Source organism: Octopus sinensis, linkage group LG3 (genome assembly GCF_006345805.1).
Source record: "Octopus sinensis linkage group LG3, ASM634580v1, whole genome shotgun sequence".
NCBI lineage: Eukaryota > Metazoa > Mollusca > Cephalopoda > Octopoda > Octopodidae > Octopus > Octopus sinensis.
The window spans coordinates 24,452,473-24,477,413 of NC_042999.1; the positions used below are offsets into that span (position 1 = coordinate 24,452,473).

At 37.9% G+C, this 24,941-nt stretch overlaps 1 protein-coding gene across 4 annotated transcripts in view; it reads left to right on the forward strand.

The window, feature by feature from the left end:
* The window catches only part of LOC115209428, a 92,324-nt gene extending 68,869 nt beyond the window's left edge, over window positions 1-23,455 (forward strand). For 2 of the 4 annotated variants that reach the window (XM_029777841.2, XM_029777843.2), the window contains 7 exons: window positions 9,470-9,637; window positions 10,567-10,697; window positions 13,247-13,389; window positions 15,415-15,499; window positions 19,665-19,723; window positions 20,872-20,976; window positions 22,781-23,452. In XM_029777841.2, coding sequence (XP_029633701.1) covers window positions 9,470-9,637; window positions 10,567-10,697; window positions 13,247-13,389; window positions 15,415-15,499; window positions 19,665-19,723; window positions 20,872-20,976; window positions 22,781-22,864 — 775 coding nt within the window. In that variant the 3' untranslated portion in view covers window positions 22,865-23,452. Of the gene's footprint in view, window positions 1-9,469; window positions 9,638-10,566; window positions 10,698-13,246; window positions 13,390-15,414; window positions 15,500-19,664; window positions 19,724-20,871; window positions 20,977-22,780 lie in introns of all 4 variants that reach the window. The other 2 variants (XM_036500905.1, XM_036500904.1) reach the window with 2 other exon arrangements.
* The last annotated feature ends 1,486 nt before the right edge of the window (window positions 23,456-24,941 follow it).

The window sequence follows — 24,941 nt, forward strand, 5'->3', positions numbered from 1 at the left end:
ATAATATATATATATATATGTTTGCATGTATGTAATGCATCTCTCTATATATAAACAGCAAAATGTCTGTCTGTGTGTGTATCCTTTATACAAATCTACAATTTTTCAGTTAGAGGGCTCGCACTTTCTATGGTCACTCAAAACCGTCCAAGGGTGGTCGTGCACATCTTTACATTTCCCCAGTCACCCCACAAAGCCATTAAAAAATCAATAGAAGTGACTGTTTTGTGAATTTTCTATCCAAAACCCAATCAAAATGCCCGAAACTTGATACACCAATTGAATGCCAGCTAGCTGTATGTGATTGGTCGGAGATTTGGACAGTACTCGCGTGTATGTGCTCACGCACGCAGCTGTATATGCATGCACTAATACTATATATATATAAAATGTATGTATGTAATGTATATATGCATGTAATGTACGTATGAATACATATATACACACTCTCAACCACTCACTCACTCACCCACTGATACACTCTACAAAATACCTTATCAAGAGAGATAGGAAAATTTTCATTGCTGAGTAAGATATCTACCACATGGTTGTTCTTTAGTCTCATTTCAGCCCTGACTAAGCAGAACTATGATCAAAGATATTCCAACCTTGACCATTCCATCTTTTTTTTTTTTTTTTGTATATCTAGGCCTACATAGTCCAATATGTCCAGCCCGTTTTAAAATTGTAGGATATGATTTGAGGGTGATCTAGCATCTCCTGCTAGACAGGTTGAGTGAGTATGTAGTCTCTGTCATTGTCTCATTATCTCTTATTATAAAAGGCAGATTTTATCTGCCTCCCTTTGGGAGTTATACAAATCTACAATATAGCATTTCTTCAATTACAATTTACCTAGCAGTTTTAAGAGTACAATGCATCGCGTCATGCCAGGTCCAGTTTTTAAAATTTAAACTCCAATTAAGCAAAATTTACAGAAAACTCACGTTCTGGTGTGTGTGTCAAATGCTTTTCTTAGTCTGGTTTACACCACACGCAAACGCACACACACAGTGGGCAACGAATAAAGTGAAACTAGATGTAATATTTGTTTCTCTCTATCACGCTGATAGATACATGAGTAAAATGTATGGGAAGCTAACACATAAGTGTGAGTGAAAATGTTCTTGGAAGAGAGTAAATAGCCAGAGATAGTGATTTGAGGAAGACTTGACTTTACATTAAATAACCGTAGTGGCTTGTGTTAGTAATAAAGTAAACATACACTCATACATACATACATACATACATACATACACACACACACACATACATACATACACACACACATACATACACACATACATACATACATATACATACATACATACACACACACACACACACATACACACACACACAGTATTGAAGCTTGAGAACAATCAGATACATTTGCAACACATCTGTTGAAAATATTATTGTTCACACACATACATATACATATATACATACAGACAGACAGACAGATAGACACACACACACACACACACACATGATCCAGCATGGCCACAACCTCAAGGCTGAAACATATAAAAGAATAACAGAATATAAATGTGTGCATGTGTGAGAGAGAGAGTGTGTGTGTATATGTATGTATGTATGTATGTATGTATATATATAATAATGCGGTTTTTTCAACAGCTTGAACTAAAAGTCAGAGGGGAATGGGATAAACTACTTATATTAACTTGCTATAAAAGCAGGTAGTAATTTTATCTTGTCCTTATTCATAGTGCAAGTTTTGAAGAGTGCATTTCGATTTTAACAGCTATTTTTTTCAAAGCTATATTGGAACAGCCTAGAAGACGAGCCTCATCCTGAAAGATCTGTAGAACTCGACAAGGACATCCTGAAAACCCTGGTGGAACAAAATCTCATCGTAACTGTTGAGGAACTAGCAGAGAAGCTTGGATTTGGTCATTCAACCATTCATTGACACCTGTGTGCTATCGGAAAAGTCAGCAAATTGGGTCAATGGGTTCCTCACGAACTTTCCGAGTCTAATTGCATACAGAGAGTGAATGTATGCTTTTCTTTGCTGTCACATCTCACCACTACTGCGCTATGTATATCTATATATATAAAACTGTAGTTGTGTGAGTGTCTGTCCCCTTCGACTTAGATTCCTAACTACTCCCACATTTTGCGGTGCAGTTTAACCAAATTCGGGTAGCTTATAGTCGTGATTCATATCGAGCCCGTCTGAGTATTAGCGCGCGTCTACGATGAGTCTACGATTTAAAAAATAATTTAACATCATTTTTTATTCCATTTTAATGCATAATTTTTCGTGTGTCGATGGCGGCGGAGTTGGCGTCCACGCTCACACCTGCACCTGTGGGGAAGGGAGTGTAAGGAAATCAACGTCGTAATGCGTTGTCAAGGAGACCAGCGTTCTTTTAGAACAACGACTTCATGGCTTGAAGACACCAAAACAGAAATGGCTAAGAAAGCGTCTACATGAGTCTACGATTTAAAAAAAAATTTACCATCGTTTTTTTTCCATTTTAATGCATTTTTTCGCTATTATATAAGGGAAGTAACTCTCTAAAAATGTCTACGATGAGTCAACGATTTTTCAAAAAATTTACCATCATATTTTTTCCATTTTTAATGCATTTTTTGCTATTTTTTGGCTATAACTCTCTAAAAATGCTTATATAGTTATTTCCCTTACAAACCCGAGCAACGCCGGGCGATACTGCTAGTATATATATATATATATGGCCGATGCCAGTGCCGCCTTGACTGGCTTCCGTGCCAATGGCACGTAAAATGCACCAATCAGATCATGACCATTGCCAGCCTCGCCTGGCACCTGTGCAGGTGGCACGTAAAAAGCACCCACTACACTCACAGAGTGGTTGGCATTAGGAAGAGCATCCAGCTGTAGAAACACTGCCAGATCAGACTGGAGCTTGGTGCAGCCTTCTGGCTTCCCAGATCCCCGGTCGAACCGTCCAACCCATGCTAGCATGGAGAGCGGACGTTAAACGATGATGATGATGATATATATATATACATATATATATATACATATATATATATATATGAGACCCTGTGCTTGAGGAGACCAATTGAGTCAAGTACATTAACATCAAAATAAATATCAAATGGAAATTGTAGTTGTGATACCTGTGCCAGTGGCACGTAAAAAGCACCATCCGAACATGGCCAATGCCAGTGCCGCCTTGACTGGCTTCTGTGCTGGTGTCACATAAAAAGCACCAACTGATCGTGGCCACTGCCAGCCTCCCCTGGCACCTGTGCCAGTGGCACGTAAAAAGCACCATCCGAACATGGCCAATGCCAGTGCCGCCTTGACTGGCTTCTGTGCTGGTGTCACATAAAAAGCACCAACTGATCGTGGCACTGCCAGCCTCCCCTGGCACCTGTGCCAGTGGCACGTAAAAAGCACCATCGAACATGGCCAATGCCAGTGCCGCCTTGACTGGCTTCTGTGCTGGTGTCACATAAAAAGCACCAACTGATCGTGGCCACTGCCAGCCTCCCCTGGCACCTGTGCCAGTGGCACGTAAAAAGCACCATCCGAACATGGCCAATGCCAGTGCCGCCTTGACTGGCTTCTGTGCTGGTGTCACATAAAAAGCACCAACTGATCGTGGCCACTGCCAGCCTCCCCTGGCACCTGTGCCAGTGGCACGTAAAAAGCACCATCCGAACATGGCCAATGCCAGTGCCGCCTTGACTGGCTTCTGTGCTGGTGTCACATAAAAAGCACCAACTGATCGTGGCCACTGCCAGCCTCCCCTGGCACCTGTGCCAGTGGCACGTAAAAAGCACCATCCGAACATGGCCAATGCCAGTGCCGCCTTGACTGGCTTCTGTGCTGGTGTCACATAAAAAGCACCAACTGATCGTGGCCACTGCCAGCCTCCCCTGGCACCTGTACCAGTGGCACGTAAAAAGCACTCACTACACTCGCAGAGTGGTTGGCATTAGGAAGGGCATCCAGCTGTAGAAACACTGCCAGATCAGACTGGAGCCTGGTGCAGCCTCCTGGCTTCTCAGACCCCAGTCAAACCGTCCAACCCATGCTAGCATGGAAAGCAGACGTTAAACGATGATGATGGCTGTGTGGTTAGGGAGCTTGCTTCCTAGCTACATGATTTCGGGTTCAGTCCCATTGCGTGGCACTTTGGGCAGGTGTCTTCCGCTATAGCCCTGAGCCGACCGGTGCTTTGTGATTGAATTCAGTAGGCGGAAGTTACTGCCATGTGTGTATATGTGCGTATAGCTGCTCAGTGCCTCTCCGAAAGAGAGAGAGGGATATACACACACAAATTGAAGGCAAGACATAAATAATAGTCATTAAATATTTTTCCTTATTGTAATAAATTTGACCTACAGCTGTTTCCAGAAGTCATTATAGGTTTTCATCAGTCATTTCTAGTTATAACTAAGCAATTGCAAAATTTTCTTAAAATTTAATTCAATTTACAATTATATTTGGCCTTCAATTTTATATGATTTGATTTGATTTTAACCTCACATTTCTCTCTCTCTCTCTCTCTCTCTCTCTCTCTCTCTCTCTCTCTCTTTCTCCCTCTCTTTCTCCCCCCCCCCCAAAAAAAAAACTCACCAAAGCTTTTTCAACCTTCTTGTCATAATATAGTTACTGCTGAGTTTTCATTCCTTTTCTAAAACAATTTTCCCACTGTGCAGCATAGTACAAATGACCAAATATTAAAGATTTAACTTGGATCATGTGAGTAAGTGGCCGTTATCAAATTTCAACACAATATCTGGAGAGTATTTGACCTGAAAACAATGCAATTGTTTTTCATGTGTGATAACCCAATTACAAACACTATAATGCTTCTATGAATCTCTGCCCTTTGTCCTATCAAATATCGCCCTTCCTCTACTCATTCTATTCCTTCCTCTCTTCCTTTCTTTCCTTCTCTTCACTTTAGTCCTCTTTATATCTCTTCCACTTACCTTACACTGATTCTTATTGTCTCTCTTCACCACCACCCCATCCATACCTGTACCATTCCTTTAGTGTGTGCTTTGTTATAACCAGAACTAACTAACAAAAGCAGCATTCATTTTTTTTAAGTCATTCAATTTTTTTCAACCAATCTATGGACCGTTTGAGTGAACCCATCAATTAGCAAACCTATAATGACTACTGCAAACAGCTGTAATTGCTTTGATTTGTGCTTTTGGTACACTAAGATAACAATTTTTTTTTTGTGGTGGGGAGGGTCTTGTTTTTCTTCTGATATCACCATGTAATGAGGTAAAATAAAAGATTGGGTATTGAGAAAATTTTATTTTCCATTGAAACAAAAATAGCTAGTTCTTTTTGAAAAAATTGGTAGATTTTTCTAATAGAAACAGAAGGGAATGAAAAATATTTTACTTGCCATGGAAACCAAAATAGTTCTTTTTGAAAAAATTGGTAGATTTTTCTAATAGAAACAGAAGGGAATGAAAAATATTTTACTTGCCATGGAAACCAAAATAGTTCTTTTTGAAAAAATTGGTAGATTTTTCTAATAGAAACAGAAGGGAATGAAAAATATTTTACTTGCCATGGAAACCAAAATAGTTCTTTTTGAAAAAATTGGTAGATTTTTCTAATAGAAACAGAAGGGAATGAAAAATATTTTACTTGCCATGGAAACCAAAATAGTTCTTTTTGAAAAAATTGGTAGATTTTTCTAATAGAAACAGAAGGGAATGAAAAATATTTTACTTGCCATGGAAACAAAATAGTTCTTTTTGAAAAAATTGGTAGATTTTTCTAATAGAAACAGAAGGGAATGAAAAATATTTTACTTGCCATGGAAACCAAAATAGTTCTTTTTGAAAAAATTGGTAGATTTTTCTAATAGAAACAGAAGGGAATGAAAAATATTTTACTTGCCATGGAAACCAAAATAGTTCTTTTTGAAAAAATTGGTAGATTTTTCTAATAGAAACAGAAGGGAATGAAAAATATTTTACTTGCCATGGAAACCAGAATAGTTCTTTTTGAAAAGATTTTGAGATCTTCCAATAGAAAATGCCCCAAAATTTTAATTCACCAATATTCCTAATGTCTCTTGCTAAAATACTCAAGGCAATGGGAAGGATTATCTGTGCATTCAGCACAAGATGCATTTACATTTTTTTTGTTTTTTTATCTGCTTCCTTTTTCTTATTTCGCTGTAACAGCCTACACATCTTTTATTGTTGTTGTTAAGCAACAAGACGGGTAAGGGTGATTAGGTGATGGTCTAGGGTTTAGGTGCAGGAGATCCCAGACCTTGAGAAAAAAGAAAAACATTGGTCGTCTTGTAGTCAAGGGTTCTTCATCGACACCTGACACCAATGGGAGATGGCCCTCGAAGTCACTGGAAATGGAGATCTCCAGGTCCAAATTCTTGAACAGCACACATCTTTTATGAACTATTCTGTTGGATTTGTCCCTTTCACTGCATCTCTTGAAGTTATGGCAGGTACTAGTACTTGCAGTTCTTGATGTTGCTGGTGGGTGATTGTCCACAGTACAGGGTGATTCAATAACAGATTTTCTAAACTCTGCAATCTGCACTTTCTTTGGATCATTCTTTCGAAATACCACTAAAACATTTACTATGGCTGTGCTGAGCAGGTATTCAAAAGCAATCCTGTGATGATACTATCTGATCCTTTTTCTAAGAGGTGTGAAGTAGCTCGCCATTTGTTCAGAGATATCTATTCCCTGTTTCATCGTATTCATCATCATCATCATTTAACGTCCGCTTTCCATGCTAGCATGGGTTGGATGGTTCAACTTGGGTCTGGGAAGCTAGAAGGCTGCACCAGGCCCAGTCTGATCTGGCAGTGTTTCTACAGCTGGATGCCCTTCCTAACGCCAACCACTCCGTGAGTGTAGTGGGTGCTTTTTACGTGCCACCGGCACAGAAGCCAGAGCAGGCTGGCAAACGGCCACGATCGGATGGTGCTTTTTACGTGCCACTGGCACAGGAGCCAGATGAGGCTGGCAAACGGCCACGATCGGATTGGTGCTTATTACGTGCCACCGGCTCGGAGGCCAGACGAGGCTAGCAAACGGCCACGATCAGATGGTGCTTTTTACCTGCCACCAGCACGGAGGCCAGTCAGGGCAGTGCTGGCTACGGCCACATTTGGATGGTTCTCTTATGTAGCTGAGAATTATTTCCGGCTTCTTTACTTCCACATCATTCACTCTTTGCTTTGTTTCCCTGAAGCTAAGGTCATGTTTCATAGATAACACTAGCAGTATCGCCCGGCGTTGCTCGGGTTTGTAAGGGAAATAACTATATAAGCATTTTTAGAGATGTAAAGTATAATAGCCATCTCAATATGGCTAACCACAAAGGGGGGTGTTACTGTAGCTTTTTACGTTTTGAGATTTAATAATACATTTTTAGAGAGTTACTTCCCTTATATAATAGCCAAAAAATGCATTAAAATGGGAAAAAATGATGGTAAATTTTTTTTTAAATCGTAGACTCATCATAGATGCGCGCTAATACCCAGAAGGGCTCGATATGAATCACGACTATAAGATACCCGCTTTTGGTTACACTGCACCGCAAAATGTGGGAGTAGTTAGGAATCTAAGTCGTAGGAGACAGACAGCACACAACCTCACTTTTATATATAAAGATTAGCACATCATGCCTATCCTTCCACTTTGCCGCTACAATTCCATCATTTTGTTACATGCTAGAAGTACCAGCAGGATGATAAAGATCATCATCATCTGAAGACAGATTACATTGGGAATTATCATCGCCATCTTCGCTGCTGGAACTGCTCAGAATGTTTTTTCTTAGAACTATGAAAGAGATTCACTGGTACTCTGCTTTGATCGGTGTTCATTATGAGGTCTGCTGTTTTTGGAATACCTGGTATTGCTAATTTATATTTAGGTTTGCTAATTTAGATTATGCTAGTTTGCAAATTATAGATAATTAATAACCTGAAAAGAAAAAAACAAGGTTTAGTATGTATGTAATAGTTATTATATCTCTAAAATTTCCACACAACCCACAGGTAGGTCGTGTGGTATCTAGGATGTAATATGAACTAGGGTACCACACGACCCTCCAGTGGGATGTGGGTGTCTAATACTACCTATGTGATGGTTGCCTCATGTATGGTATAGTGTAAGAAATATTATGCCGTTCATGTCAAAATTAAGATATCGTATTGGGAGCCTGAGATAAAATGTAAAATGAGGCTCAGGAGCCAATGTGTTGAGATAATCTATAGAGTAGGCATGAATATTCCAAAATTGATCAACATGAATGGAAATTGTCGCTGTGATATCAGTGCTGGTGGCACATAAGAGAACCATCCAAACGTAGCCGTTGCCAGTGCTGCCCAGATTGGCTTCCGTGCCAGTGGCACGTAAAAAGCACCATCCGAGCGTGGCCGTTGCCAACTACACCTGGCCTCCGTGCCGGTGGCATGTAAAAAGCACCATCCGACCGTAGCCGTTTGCCAGACTTGTCTGGCACCTGTGCAGGTGGCACGTAAAAAGCACCCATTACACTCACGGAGTGGTTGGCGTTAGGAAGGGCATCCAGCCGTAGAAACATTGCCAGATCAGACTGGGCCTGGTGCAGCCTTCTGGCTTCCCAGACCCCAGTTGCACCGTCCAACCCATGCCAGCATGGAAAGCGGACGCTAAACGATGATGATGATGATCATCATCATCATCATCGTTTAACATCTGCTTTCCATTCTAGCATGGGTTGGACGATTTTGACTGAGGGCTGGCTAGCTAGATGGCTGCACCAGGCTCCAATCTTGATCTAGCAGAGTTTCTACAGCTGGATGCCCTTCCTAACGCCAACCTCATCTGGCAACGTTTCTACAGCTGGATGCCCTTCCTAACACCAACCACTCCATGAGTGTAGTGGGTGCTTTTTACATGCCACCGGCACAGGGGCCAGTCAGGCAGCACTGGCAACGACCTCGCTCGAATCTTTTTACACGTGCCACCGGCACAGGTGCCAGTGAAGCGATGTTGTTAACGATCACGCTAATTCTAAAACTATAATTTAAACCTATTGAAACTTGTCACATTTTTGCTCACCATCTTCTTAGACCTACAATGAAATCAAGTGCCATACCTAGAAGCACTACTTAGATCTGGTAGAGGCTTTTTTCTTTTTTCTTTTTGTCTATTTCCTCCAATGTGACCTCTTGATAACTTGCATCAACTGAATCTATGCAGGTTTGAACCCATTTAGAGAAATCTCCTTGTTTACCTCTTTAACAGTGTTATAAGTTGTGTTCTTTGTTTAATCATTACTATTACTAACAGTAGAATCTGTCCCCAAATCCTATCCACACAACCAGTTAAGTTCTTTGTGGTTTTGCAATTTACTGTCTTAACTGAATATATCAACATATCTAACACTGTTAATATAAGGAATGCAACAAAGCTAATCATTATTTACTTTACTTTTTCTTCTAGTTTTACTGCTGAAGATTTGTTTGGACGTATTGAATCAAAACACTCATTCACAGCTGCAAATGCCTTTAAATATGATGCATGGCATGCTTTAGTTATTACAAGGAACCATCATCCATTGAAATGGTCTGAAGATATATTTTTAGACTGTATGAAAGTAGCTAGAGAATGGTGAGTTTACTGTTTTCCTTGTAAATATATTCCTTCAAAGGTAAGTTAACCATCAACCAGAATTATGAGTGCAACACCTTAATCCCTTAGCCGTGCATCCTCAGAACATGATGATGATAATGATAACGGTCTCAAATATTGCCACAAGGCCCACAATTTTAGGGGAGAGTTAAATCAATTACATTGATCCCAGTGTACAAATGGTACTGAGGAATTGCAACCGTGTTTCGTGGTCTGCTACCACAACAGCTCCTTTATAGGATCCAGTTAGCTCAAGACATCATCAGGAGGAACCACGTCCGGTTTCGGCCCCTACTCCTCTACCGTTTTGACGTGGCGGGGCCCCCCCCCCTTTCGGAGGTGTCTTCAGCTCTGATGTTGGGTGCATGTCTTCTTTCTTCTGTTCCCTGGCCTCTTCGATGTATCGTCAGCGAGTGTCAGCTGGTGACTGACTGACTTGTCAAATTTTTCCCTTTAAATACCTGCCGCTAGGCTCCAGCAGGCAGCCCATAGAATGAAAGGCAAAGTTGACCTCTGCAGGATTTGAACTTGAAACTTAAAGATGAACGAAATGCTGCTATGCATTTTACCCAGGATTCTGCCAGCTCTCTTACCTTAATAATCATCATCATCATCGTTTAACGTCCGCTTTCCATACTAGCATGGGTTGGACGGTTCAACTGGGGTCTGGCAAGCCCGAAGGCTGCACCAGGCCAGTCAGATTTGGCAAATGATATTATTATATATAGAAGTGAAGTTCTAACTGAAAACTGAAATTGCTAGTTTTGGTCAATGTGAAAATGCTGAAAGAACATTGGATCAGAAGATAAACTGTAGTACATTATTTCTCTCCCTCTTATTCATGGATTCATTCTTTTGCTTTCTCTCGTGAGTTTTCTATATTATATATTGCTTATTTATTATTACAGGTATGATAAAGTACATTCAGTAGATATCCGCTACAAATTACCAACGTTATTGTGGGATCTGCTGCCCCATGCCAGTGCCAGCCAAGTTCATCCACATATGCATATCAATCTACTTCCAGACAGATATTATGGTAAATAGATTTAAATGAGAAATTATTTGGTCATAAAGTCAACTGTATCTTCTTTATTTGTGTTCATTTTCCATTCTGATATTCCAGCATAAGTACCCAACTGCATCTCCCGACCACAAATCACATATTCACCACTAAACTGTCTACACCAGTGCTTTTCAAACGTTTTGCTGGAGCGGAACCCCAAGGAAACATTCCACTGGCTCGAGGAACCCCTGTGCAATAAGTTAATAGTCTTCTGCACACATATCTGCACAGGAGAATTAAAAATTACTGCCGCATTTAGCAGTTTTGTAACTTCTTGTGGAACCCCTGGACCGTACTGGCGGAACCCTAAGGTTCCGCGGAACCCTGGTTGAAAACCACTGGTCTACACCAACAACAAAAGTTGATTATTTCATCAATGACAGAAACTCATAGACCTTGTAATCAACTTCATTTTTTTCTTTTGCATTAGGTGGATTAAACAATAATTCTTCTCAGCAGATTATCTATCTGTTGCTTGTTCTATTCCAAAAAAAACATCCCAGCAACTACTCACCAGGAAAGAGATAAACTGGGAGGATGTAGAATTAAATTAAATACCTACAGCAGATTCTGATTACTGATTCATGAACTGATGGTCCGTTACCTAGTCTGTTCAACCATTTCAATTTCACAAAGCCACTTAGAATTGAAATTAAGACATTTTAAACAATTGATGTGTAAATAGATAGGCAGAGGTCACTTTGCTAAGTAGTGGAGACACATGGCTTAGTGATTAGGGTATTGGACTCACGTCTGCAGGAAACTTGTTTATTTTTATTAAGACTTTTTTTGCTACCAATTTTTCACAACAGTGTTAATAATAGTGTAGGAACTACTCATGCAAGAATTTAAAGCAATGTACTATAAAATAAAAATATATTTACTCTTAGTTTGAGATGATGGCACGTAAAAAGCACCATCCGATTGTGGCCGTTGCCAGCCTCATCTGGCCCCCGTGCCGGTGGCACATAAAAAGCACCCACTACACTCATGGAGTGGTTGGCGTTAGGAAGGGCATCCAGCTGTAGAAACACTGCCAGATCAAACTGGGCCTGGCGCAGCCTTCTGGCTTCCCAGACCCCAGTTGAACTGTCCAACCCATGCTAGCATAGAAAACGGACATTAAACGATGATGATGATCATCATCATAAGATCATGGTTTTGATTCCTGGACTGGGCGATGCATTGTGTTCTTGATCAAAACACTTCATTTCATGTTGCTCCAGTCTACTCAGCTAATCATCATCATCATCATCATCATCGTTTAGCGTCCGCTTTCCATGCTAGCATGGGTTGGATGGTTCAACTGGGGTCTGGGAAGCCAGAAGGCTGCACCAGGCCCAGTTTGATCTGGCAATGTTTCTACGGCTGGATGCCCTTCCTAACGCCAACCACTCCATGAGTGTAGTGGGTGCTTTTTACGTGCCACCGGCACAGGTGCCAGATGAGTCTGGCAAACAACCACGATCAGATGGTGCTTTTTATGTGCCACCGGCACAGGGGCCAGGCGAGGCTGGCAAACGGCCACAATCGGATGGTGCTTTTTATGTGCCACCGGCACGAGGCCAGTCGGGGCAACACTGGCAACGGCCACGAATGGATGGTGCTTTTTACTGAATAATCCTGTGATGGACTTGTGTCCTATCTAGGGAGGAATATATACACCAAAGAAACCAGGAAACTAGCCCTTTGCTGCTTATGAAGCAATGTGGACTAACCACTTTGCTAAGAACATAATAAAAGAAAAGGAAGAGTAGACTTGTTATATAAACTTAGGAGGATTTTTGAAAAAGCAAAAAACTGCTAATATGATAACTGTGAGAACAGCATTTGACCACATTCTCTAAGCCAGCCACAGAAGCTGTGTTGTTTGCAAAAAGATTAAAATATAGGTCATCTCAAACCTAGATATGTAATTCTTCTTTCTTTCTTTTCTTTTCTTTTACTTGTTTCACCACCTTTAATCGAGCAACTTGACCCCGGGACTTATTCTTTTGTAAGCCCAGTACTTATTCTATCGGTCTCTTTTGCCGAACCGCTAAGTAATGGGGACATAAACACACCAGCATCGGTTGTCAAGCAATGCTAGGGGGACAAACACAGACACACAAACACACACACACATACATATATATATATATATATATATATATATATACATATATACGACAGGCTTCTTTCAGTTTCCGTCTACCAAATCCACTCACAAGGCTTTGGTCACCCCGGGGCTATAGTAGAAGACACTTGCCCAAGGTGCCACACAGTGGGACTGAACCCGGAACCATGTGGTTGGTAAACAAGCTACTTACCACACAGCCACTCCTGCGCCTATGTGCATTGTTTATAACTACTAACTACCTGGCTTAATATTATTTCAACATCACACTAGAACAAGGCATGGTATATTTGGAACAATGGAATTAGTCATTTGAGAACTCCCTGCATGCCATAGATTTGCTAGCAACCAGAACTGACCTTTACTGCGATATCCTTTTAATGTCTCTCCTATCATTTCCTTACAGGGGTTATAGAAAACTGGCGCATTGCAGCTGAACACTTCAGTAATGATTATCCAGACAGAAACTATTTCTCAGAAGTACTCTACATCCATTCAATGTTAGACTTGGCTTTCCATTATAAAACTGCTGCTGCATTTGCTAATATTGTGAGTATCTTTGCATTTCTCTTCTTGGATCTTTTCGGTTTGAACGGCAGTTTTTTCTAGCGGTGTCATATGAAATTGTCACCCATAATTATGACCCTAGTATCGATCTATTGCATTTCAATCTGTTTTAAGGTTAGGGTTGGTTAGGGTTAAGGGTGGGGGGAAGGGTATCTTTTTTTCTTCACAAATGTAAATAAACTCAATCTGTTTCTTAAACGAGAGACATATTCATACGGCACAGAATTATTTTTTTTTACCTCAATAGACGTCATTGATTGGTTGAAATTGCAGAGATTGAAGAAAAAAACAACAACAAATATCTTACAAACTATAGAATTTTCTCAATAAAACCAAGAGAAAAAGATGTTTTATAAACACATTCTACCAGTATACGAAGTTTAAAATTTTTTAGTTACCTAGAAATTATGTTAAAAACTGCTGTTCAAACCGAAAAGATCCCTCTTCTTTTTTTATTCTTTTTAGAATTTCTCCTTTTTTTGTGTGTTTTTCTTTTCTTGGTTTTAATATCAGTGCTATTCAGATCTGTTCAGTTGTCATTATGGACCCAAAGAAATGCAGTCTATGTTGCTGAAACAACAAATTGTAGAAGTGAATTAATCTATTACAAATGACAATGAAAGGGCTGGAACAAATACCACAAGACATTTTATCTCTACCAATTCTGCCAATCCACTGTTATAATATATAATAATAATTATAAAATAATATATAATAATAATTATAAAATAATATATAATAATAATTTCTGATTCTGGTGGTACGTAAAAAGCACTATCCGAATCGTGGCCAATGCCAGCGCCGCCTCGACTGGCTTCCGTGCCGGTGGCACATAAAATGCACCAATCCGACCGTGGCCGTTGCCAGCCTCACCTGGCACCTGTGCGGGTGGCACGTAAAAAACACCCACTACACTCACGGAGTGGTTGGCATTAGGAAGGGCATCCAGCTGTAGAAACATTGCCAGATAAGACTGGAGCCTGGTGCAGACTTCTGGCTTCCCAGATCCCCGGTCGAACCGTCCAACCCATGCTAGCATGGAGAACGGACGTTAAACGATGATGATGATGATGAATGAAGCATATAGTTCATTATGACTACTTCTTATAGGAATACCCTTGAGAGATGAAGACAAAGTCCATCCTTGCCCACGTTCTTCTATAGATGTTAAGGTTAAACATCAACTGAATCAGTCTCTGAAAGGCCTGCAATGGTCATAGGCACTACCTCTCTTCTAACTTATTAAAAGAAAGCAAAAGCACAAGATCATATATAAATAAAATAATGATAATAATGATATTGTATACAGTGTTCAGGTGCACCACAACTTGTCAAAAAGTGCATATAATGTACAAATGTCTGGAAAGCGAACAATGTATGAGTCAGATACATGCTTGCGTGTGTATGGAGGGGAGAAAATCAGGTATAGTGTTGGCGAATCTCAGGAAGCATGGAAGTTTTGAAGGATGCAGTGCTCCGACAACTAACAACTGATGCCGGCAGCTTGCTTCAGCATCTCTTAGTGTGAAAAATGTTTCCAAAAGTTATGGGAGCTGTGCTGTTTTCTGATTTTGTAAATATGTCCACCAGTGTTAGACAGGTGGAGTTTGAAAAGGTGCTCAGAGTTATTGTTTGTAAGATGGTTAATAATTTTATGGGTATCTGACAAGTCAGCTGCTAGATGTCGGAGTTTCAATGTGTCCATGCTCAGGGAAGTAAGGCATTCAGAATATGGCAAATGCCTGATTGAGGGTATTCTTTTGGTTGCACGCCACTGAACGGCTTCCAAACAATTAATATCCTGGGCAAGATAGGGGTTCCAGACCGGAATTTAGAGTAGTTTATATTTTGTGACATAGAAACTTTTCTCACAGGCTTTAGTGGCATAAATGAAAGGATATGGTTTTTATTTTATATTATTTGTTAAATACAACTGAAAGAAATTCTGTTTAATGTCCAAGGTTATTTTATTTTGTTTTTCATTTGTCTTGTTTAATTTTCATTTAGACACCAAAGAAAGATAATGAAATTGTTGTTCTTGGTGAAGCTCCCAACGATGATTTTTTTAAACTTTTGTACTATGTACTAAGAGGTAAAGAGCTTTATTTTATTAAATGTCTAAGTGTTTGAAATGAACTATTAATAAGATTATTATTTTTTTTTTTGGACTATTCGTCTCATTTTTAGAGATGAAACACTTTTCTGTATATATATATATCTACATTGTTTTTGTTGATTTGATCTTATTTCCATTTGGTGCCTTATTTTTGGCAGTCTACATAGTACCAGACTGCTTTATTTCATTTGTTCCTTTTTTAACCCTAATTTATTCTTAAGAGAATAGTCTGAGATTTATTGCTGTAAGCCTTTGTGAGGTCCAACTTCCTGAAATCAGTCCCTACCACTTCATCCCGTGTCTTCCTAGGGTTTCCCTCTTCCATGGGTACCATCCACTTTCAGTGATCGGCACTTCTTTATGCAGCTGTCCTCATTCATAAGCATCACATGTCCAAACCAACATTGTCTTCTCTCTTGCATGCTACATTTGATTCCTCTTATGCCCAACTTTTCTCTCAGTATATTTGCACTTTATCGTATATGTGCACTGATGTTGCACATCCAACAGAGCATACTACCTTCGTTTCTCTCCAGTCTATGCATTTCTTCAGCATTCAGATCCCATGTCTCACTACCATGGAGAATAACCATTCATACACAAGCATCGTTCAGTCTACCTTTCATTCTGAGAGAGAGTCCTTTTGTTGCCAACAGAGGTAATAGCTCTCTGAACTTCCTCCACCCTAATCTTATTCTAGAAACAATACTTTCAGAGCATCCTCCACCATTGCTAATTTGGTCATGTAGGTAACAGAAACTATCTACAATCTTAAGAGAGCCTCCTGGGCATTTGAGAGAATCTAATTCCTGTGTGCTCTTAGTGCTTATTGTTCCTGCACATCTGCCACATACAAAGACTACTCTACCTGTTAATCTACCTGTATTACCACTGCATCTCTTATGCGTCCATAGTTTACACTGGGTGCAGCAGAGGGAATTTCTTCCAAGTCCTTTCCTACGTATGGAGCAGGGCCATTTACCTGACTGAAAAAAAAGTTTTATCTTCTTACTAACAACCATTTTTGTCTTAGCTAGGTTAACTTTAAGGCCCTTTGATTCCAGGTTTTGTTTCCATACCTGGAATTTCTTCTCCAATTCTGCTAAAGATTCTGCAATAAGAGCAAGGTCATCAGCATATAGTAGTTCCCACAGACACCCAGTTTTGAATTCCTCTGTTATAACCTGGAGGACTATAATGAATAAGAGTGGGCTGAGAACTGAGCACTGGTGAACCCCTACCTGAATGCTAAATTCATCACTGTATTCATGGCCGACTCTCACCTTACTGACAACACCAGTGTACATGGCTTGGACAGCTCTAACAAGCCAATCCTCTACTCTTAACTTCCATAGAGACCACCATATAAAAGAGCGGGGAACCCTGTTGAAAGCTTTCTCCAGGTTGATGAAGGCTAAGTACAATGGCTTACTTTTGCAAGAATTTTTCCTGCAGCTATTTCACTAGGAAGATGGCATCTGTGGTACTCTTTCCAAGCACAAAACCGAACTGTATCTCATCTAGTTTAATTCTCTTTCTAATCAATTGAGTTATAACCTTCTCAGTAATTTTCATGACCTGGTCTATATATATATATATATATATATATATATATTTATAAATAAATTATATTAGAGATAAAACCACTATTAGGCAACTCAAACAGTGATAGACATAAACCAAAACATAAAAAACAAAAAATAAATATAATTAATATAATATACAATATATATATAAAATTTAAAATTTAAATTATTAAAATTTGAAATTTTTTAATTTATATTTATAAATTTTTAAATTTTTAAATTTTACATATATATATTGTATATTATATTAATTATATTTATTTTTTGTTTTTTATGTTTTGGTTTATGTCTATCACTGTTTGAGTTGCCTAATAGTGGTTTTGTCTCTAATTTAATTTATATTTATACTGTGAAATTTGATTTAATCCTAAATCTAATTTTTCCCTGTAACTTTGGATATACTCCCTAATATTATTATTATTATATATATATATATATATATATATATATATTGTGGCTTTGTGTCTGTGTTTGTGCCCCACCTCCACTTGATAACCAGTGTTGGTGTGTTTACATTCACTAACTTAGTTCAGTAAAAAAGGTCAATTTAAAAGAAAGTACCAGGCATAAAAAAGAAAGAATTAGTATCAATTTGTTCAGTTAAAATTCTTCAAGGCATGACCCAGTGTGGTCGCAGTCTGATGACTGAAAAAGATAAAAGAACCACTAAATTCTTTAGTAAAACTTTAAGCTAAGGGTGGTGTTATGACATAGCTATGCATCTGGTATAAAATGATATTACACAAATAAATAGTTGGTTGTGGTTATCTAAAAATAGCCTATCACAGAAATATATGTTGACACAGAATGCACTCCATACTACTTGAACATAGGTACAATACTCAGTATTCACTGTTCAACTTCTGACTGTTAAACCAACACACATTGAACTAACGTGGTTAACTAACATATTCGAAGTAACACCATCAACTACACCCTGACAGTTCACTCTTATTTATTGTATTTAGTTAGTCCACCTTTAGTCAAGTGGGGGTGTTCAGGTTTCTCCCATAACAGGCAGTAACTTTTGTTCACCTATCTCAGTGATATTATGGTGCTGAAACCTCTAATGGTCACTTTAACTGCCAGAAATGCTTTTAACCCTTTCGTTACTGTATTTATTTTGAGATTCTCTGTGTTTCTTTCAATTACTTTAAATATAACAAAGAATTTAGTAAAATAACTTAGTTATCATTCTGCTAGTGTTAGAAACATAAATTGTGACTAAGGTTCAGTGGAAGGTTTTTATTTAAAACTTATGAAAACAAGACATTTGTACTCAGAACCAGAGCCGGTTTCAGCTGGGTTTGTAACAAAAAGGTTGAGTCAGATCATAATGCTGGATGTTCAAGAAGCAAATGAAGGGCAGGTTTTCAATCCCGGGATTATCCTGATTCCAAGAAGGTATAATATGTCTGTCTAGAGCAAATGTGGACTGAGGTACAGAGGTCCCAGACAGACAGACAATTACACTTTTATTAATATAGATACACACATACACATGTATACATGCACATACATACATATACTCTTTACTCTTTTACTTGTTTCAGTCATTTGACTGTAGCCATGCTGGAGCACCGCCTTTAGTCGAACGAATCGACCCCAGGACTTATTCTTTGTAATCCTAGTACTTATTCTATCGGTCTATTTTGCCGAACCGCTAAGTTACGGGGGACATAAACACACCAGCATCGGTTGTCAAGCGATGTTGGGGGGACAAAAACAGACACACAGACATACACACACATACATATATATGATGGGCTTCTTTCAGTTTCTGTCTACCAAATCCACTCACAAGGCTTTGGTCAGCCCGAGGCTACAGTAGAAGACACTTGCCCTAGGTGCCACACAGTGGGACTGAACCCGGAACCATGCGGTTCGCAAGCAAGCTCCTTACCACACAGCCACTCTTACGCCTATGTTTATTTCACTTCCAAAAAATAGTAGTTAAATCTCCATTGAATCACGCCTGGCATCTTTAAAAAATATGACACATTATATAAGGGGGGGGGAAGCACTCCGTCGGTAACGACGATGAGGGTTCCGGTTGATCCGATCAACGGAACAGCCTGCTCGTGAAATTAACGTGTAAGTGGCTGAGCACTCCACAGACACGTGTACCTTTAACGTAGTTCTCGGGGATATTCAGCGTGACACAGAAAGTGACAAGGCCGGCCCTTTGAAATACAGGCACAACAGAAACAGGAAGTAAGAGTGAGAGAAAGTTGTGGTGAAAGAGTACAGCAGGGATCACCACCATCTCCTGCCGGAGCCTCGTGGAGCTTTAGGTGTTTTCGCTCAATAAACACTCACAACGCCCGGTCTGGGAATCAAAACCACGATCCTACGACCGCAAGTCCGCTGCCCTAACCACTGGGCCATTGCGCCTCCACACATTAGATAAGAAGGTTATTACAACTGGAATGTTTCTGCTTGTAGATATGCTTCAGGTAACAAAATAGGTTAATTTCATACTCAGTAGATTGTGATTAAGAATTTCCTTCCTACTTTCAAAACATTCAACTGAGCCTTGTATTCTCTTTTTCCAGCTTATATTGATGACATGGAAAAACTTTGTTTTAGTATGGCTATTGCATTTCCAAGTATTGTAAGTATCACATTTACCATTTTGAATTGAATCTGTGTGTATGGAGAAGGGCGTGTCTTAAATGTCGGTGTTGAAACTAGAATTATTGCAAACACAGACACACACATACATACATACATACATACATATATATATATATCATTTAATGTATGCAGTATATTTTGGGTTGCCGTTTTTTAAAATTTTAATTTTTTAAAAGGTTTAATTAAAAATAACTACTAATTAATCAATAATATATTCACACTTGTTGTTTGCAAATTCTTCCCAACTCAACAAGATTTTCAATACCTCATTAGTAGAAATCACCGAATTTCGATTTTTTTTTTTTGTTTAAAAGCCTGGTACTTATTCTATCGGTCTGTTTTGCCAAACCACTAAGTTATGTAAACACACCAGCACTGGTTGTCAAATGGTGGTGGGAAATTCACAGTTACGCTGGGCTGGCCATGTTGTCAGAATACCCAGTTCTCATGTACAGCCAGCTTGATAGTGAGTACAGGAATGTTGGTTGGCTATGGCTCAGATATATATATATATATATACGGAGATGTATTTGCATAGCAAGTGATGCAGCACGGATTTTTGTCAGTGAACAGGTCGCGGATTTTAGCGACAAAAATATTTTGACAAATTAAACTTAAATGTTGAAGTGAATCGAACGGCTTTTGTGTGTTTCTTAAATGGCTTACAAACACCATCCACATTGCAATTGTATATATATATATATATATATATATATACACTCAGGCTTCTTTCAGTTTCCATCTACCAAATCCACTCACAAGGTTTTGGTCAGCCTGAGGCTAGAGTAGAAGACACTTGCCCAAGGTGCCATGCAGTGGAACTGAACCCCAAACCATGTAGTTGGGAATCAAGCTTCTTACCACACAGCCACGTTGCACCTAAAATATATTTTTATGATTTTTATATTGGTGGTGATGATGATGACGGCATAGCATCTGTAATAGTGGTAGTAATAGTGAGGGCAATGAACATTGGAGGTTATCATGGTGGTGTTAAATCAGTCGTCAAATTTATTGCAGCTGCTCATTAAAACTGGTATTGTTGATTTTTAGGTATTTTAATGTCTTGTCTGCAACTATATCTTAATTCATTCCCTCTTCTTTTTTTCTGTTTTTTTTTTTTAGTTAAAGGAGGATGTCACAGGTCGCTTACCTGTCTATGCACGGCTGATATCTCGAGGTACAGTTGGTGAAGTACGCTCTGATATCAGCTCCCTGGAGCTATTTGCGGTAAGCTCAAGAATAGATTTCATCCGTCATTGTATCGTTTGTTTTCTTAATTTATCTTAGCTTTTTGATGTTGTTTGCATTGAATATGGTAACACTTACTTATTTTAATTTTTAATTCTGATGACATTGATTAAATTAAAAGCTTTTATTTTAGTTTGTTGGGTTTATCCCTTCATAGCATTCTATATTTCATTATGCCAGTGCTAGCTGGTTTTCTATGGTATTAAGTGTTTGACAAACAAATCCTGGTTTAGCTGCCGGTTTGTTACAGATGACTTTTCCCCTTTACTGTATTCCAATGAATCAGTTATCACTTTTACAGTGATGTTGTTTCATAACACTCAACTAATGATACCACCCGTGTGAGAGAACCTCTGCATGGCTTCTTAGAATTAGCAGCTAATCTCCCTACAAAACACACTATGTTGTCTTTATAATGGAAGGTTATTTTGCTGAGTTAGTAGTGCAAAATTTTCAAAATGTATCATATTCTGTTAGAAAGTTACCTTAAATGAAGATTAAATTATATCATCGTTGTCATCGTTTAATGTCTATGTTTCATACTGGCTTCGCTTGGACTGCTTGACAGAATCCAATGAATTCAAGGACAGCGCTGTGGTATGGTTTCTATGGTTGGATGCCCTACCTGATGCCAACCACTTGACAGTATTTACTGGGTGCTTTATTCATGGCACCAGCAGTAGTGAAGTTGCAATGCAACTTGCAAAACTACAAACACTGAGGGGGGGGGGGGGGCTTATGCTAGCGAATAAGGTCAGAAAAACCATGGTGGTGCTCCAGCATGACCACAGCTGCATGGTTGAAATGAGTAAAAGAGCATATATATATATATATATATATATATATAAAATTTAAATAAGGGTAGAAATTGATATTAATCAATTAAAACCAGTGGCCTGGCATATTTTTTTTTAAATCCGAAGATTAAAAATTTTATACATACAAAATTTAGAGGGATGACCACTAATAGTGGACAGCCTGTATGCTAGATATAGACGTCAAACTCGCCATTTACCATGAAGAATGTTCTCAAGAAAAATTCAGCAAAAGCCAAAGTTTAAAAATAAGACAAATGAAAATATACGAAAATAAAAAACGATTACCTACATACTAATTAGTTTCACTTGTTAATATTTACGTATATGTAAACGTATATGCAAACGTATATGTAAACGTATATGCAAGATCGTCAGCGTAGTCTGTCGTTTACGAAATACAATTTCTAGAACCAGAAATTAATTGATATCAATTTCTACCCTTATTTAATTTTAAATAAAAAAATGTTCTCTAGCTGGTAAATTAACTGGAAAGCGGACGTTAAATGATAATGATGATGATATAGATAGATAGATAGATACATGTATATACGTACATATATTTATTTATCAATAGATAGTGATTTATTTATTGGTTTTATTGAATTGATCCACATATGAAATGGAGTTGCTCTTAATTACTATTCTGTAATTATGACATGTCCTCTAGAAACAGAGCTAACTTTAATAAGTCAAGAATTTTTTATATGACATACTTGTCTATGTTCTATATACATAACCCATGCTAGCATAGAAAATTGACATAAAATGCTGACAATTATGACACACACTTAAACACGAATACATTCAAGTATATATTACTACCTTTTAGTCAATGTTGTTTGTTACGATATTATAAATATTTAAATGTTTGAACTTGTAACTGTTTCGTGATTATCCATTTTTAACTCTGATGACTGAGATATTTTTCACTTCAATACATTCTTGATTTTTTTTGATTTTTACAGGCATCCAACGTAAATGTCGATCCATTTCAAGTGGCTACCAAAGTCCGGAATTTTGTTGCAAAAATGACCAGTGCTAAAAGTTAACTCTTCATCAGTATTATTGTTGCAATTATTTTTATTTAAATTTTTCCTTCATCATTTCAAAGTGCTCTCTTGATGCTGCTGCAGCCTTTATATTAGAGCTCTGGTAGTTTCATCATCTTACATCGCATGCTCTAATGGCTACTGTAGCCCATCATTTGGCATTTGAATGATTTCTTGGTCTCTCTATAGACACACTGCAACGTGTGTTGCTTTGTCACATGGGATTTTCAGCAATGCATTTGGCAATTCCAGTCTTTCAAATCTTTATATTTATAAACTCTGTATTGATAAATGATCACTTGCACATTTGTACACTTGGATATCTCCTTATATGCAGATATCAATATAGACATTGATATTAATATCTGAACATTTGCATACACTCATTTCATTTTTACACATACTCAAACATACTTCAAAAGGCAAAACACACTTTCAGTGACATACACACACATCACATATTCAAATTTACAAATGAGACAAAACAACGTTCAGTTTATATTTTAGAGTTTTTTCATCTATTCAAACCTCTGGCCTCCCCAAAAGTATCAAGATTATATATATATATATACATACACATATATATATATGTAGACAGGCATACATGTGTATATGTATACATATGCATACATATACATATATGTATACATATGCATATATATATTTGTGTATATATATATATGCATATGTTTATATTTATGTATGTATATTTGTATGTGTTTATATATAGGGATGTTTTTAAATATGTACATATGTGTATGTGTCTGTAATGCATGTTAAATATTATGATAAGGATACATACACATGCTTATATACATAATTCATATATGTATACATATACATGTATGTCATCATCATCATCATCATCATTTAGCGTCCGTTTTCCATGCTAGCATGGGTTGGACGGTTCTACTGGGGTCTGTGAAGCCAGAAGGCTTCATCAGGCCCAGTCAAATCTGGCAGTGTTTCTACGGCTGGATGCCCTTCCTAACGCCAACCACTCCGTGAGTGTAGTGGGTGCTTTTTACGTGCCACCCGCACTGGAGCCAGACAGAGCTGGCAAACGGCTATGAACGGATGGTGCTTTTTATGTGCCACCGGCACGAGGGCCAGGCGAGGCTGGCAACGGACACGAAACGGGGCGGTGCTGGCAACGGTCGCGAAACGGAAAGTTCTCTTACATGATATATATATATGTATATATATACGTACATTTATATATATGTGTGTAAATATATATATATATATATATATATATATATATATATATATATATATATATATATATGTAGGTCCCGGGTTGATTCGGGTTAACCACAGTAAATAAGGTACTCAATACATAGCAGAGTAAAATTAATTTATTATATAGAAGGAGCTTCTACAGGACTAGAACTGTTTCATTCAAGAGAAATCTTCAGGAAGCTAGTTAACAAGGATTGTATTGGCATTTATACATTTAGGCAGGTTTAAAGGGGTGTTGGTGGGGGACTTTTTGGGGGTAGGCATAGCGCAAAAAATCATACTTGGGGGAGTGGTCAAGGAGTCAGTGTTAAATTAGATAGGAGAATAAATAAAAAAATAAAAAAATAAAAAAATAAAAAATAAATAATAAAAATAAAAAAAATATAAAAAAATAAAAAAAAAATTAAAAAATAATAAAATAATAAAAAAATAAAAAAATAAATAAAAAATTAAAAAAAAAATAAAAATAAAAATAAAAAAAAATAAAAAAATAAAAAAATAAATATATATATATATATATATATATATATATTAATATAATAAAAAGGGGGGAATAGAGTTTTAGGTAAATAAGGAGATGTACATGTATGTGTGTGTATTTATATTTATTGGTGTATATGTATAGACTAGCCTTCTAAGAGTGTAGACATGAATCTGTAGGTACGCGTATATATATATATATATATATATATATATATATATATATATATATATATGTACATGTATGTATTTCTATGTAGGTGTACATGTATGTGTGTGTATTTATATTTATTGGTGTATATGTATAGACTAGCCTTCTAAGAGTGTAGACATGAATCTGTAGGTACGCGTACGT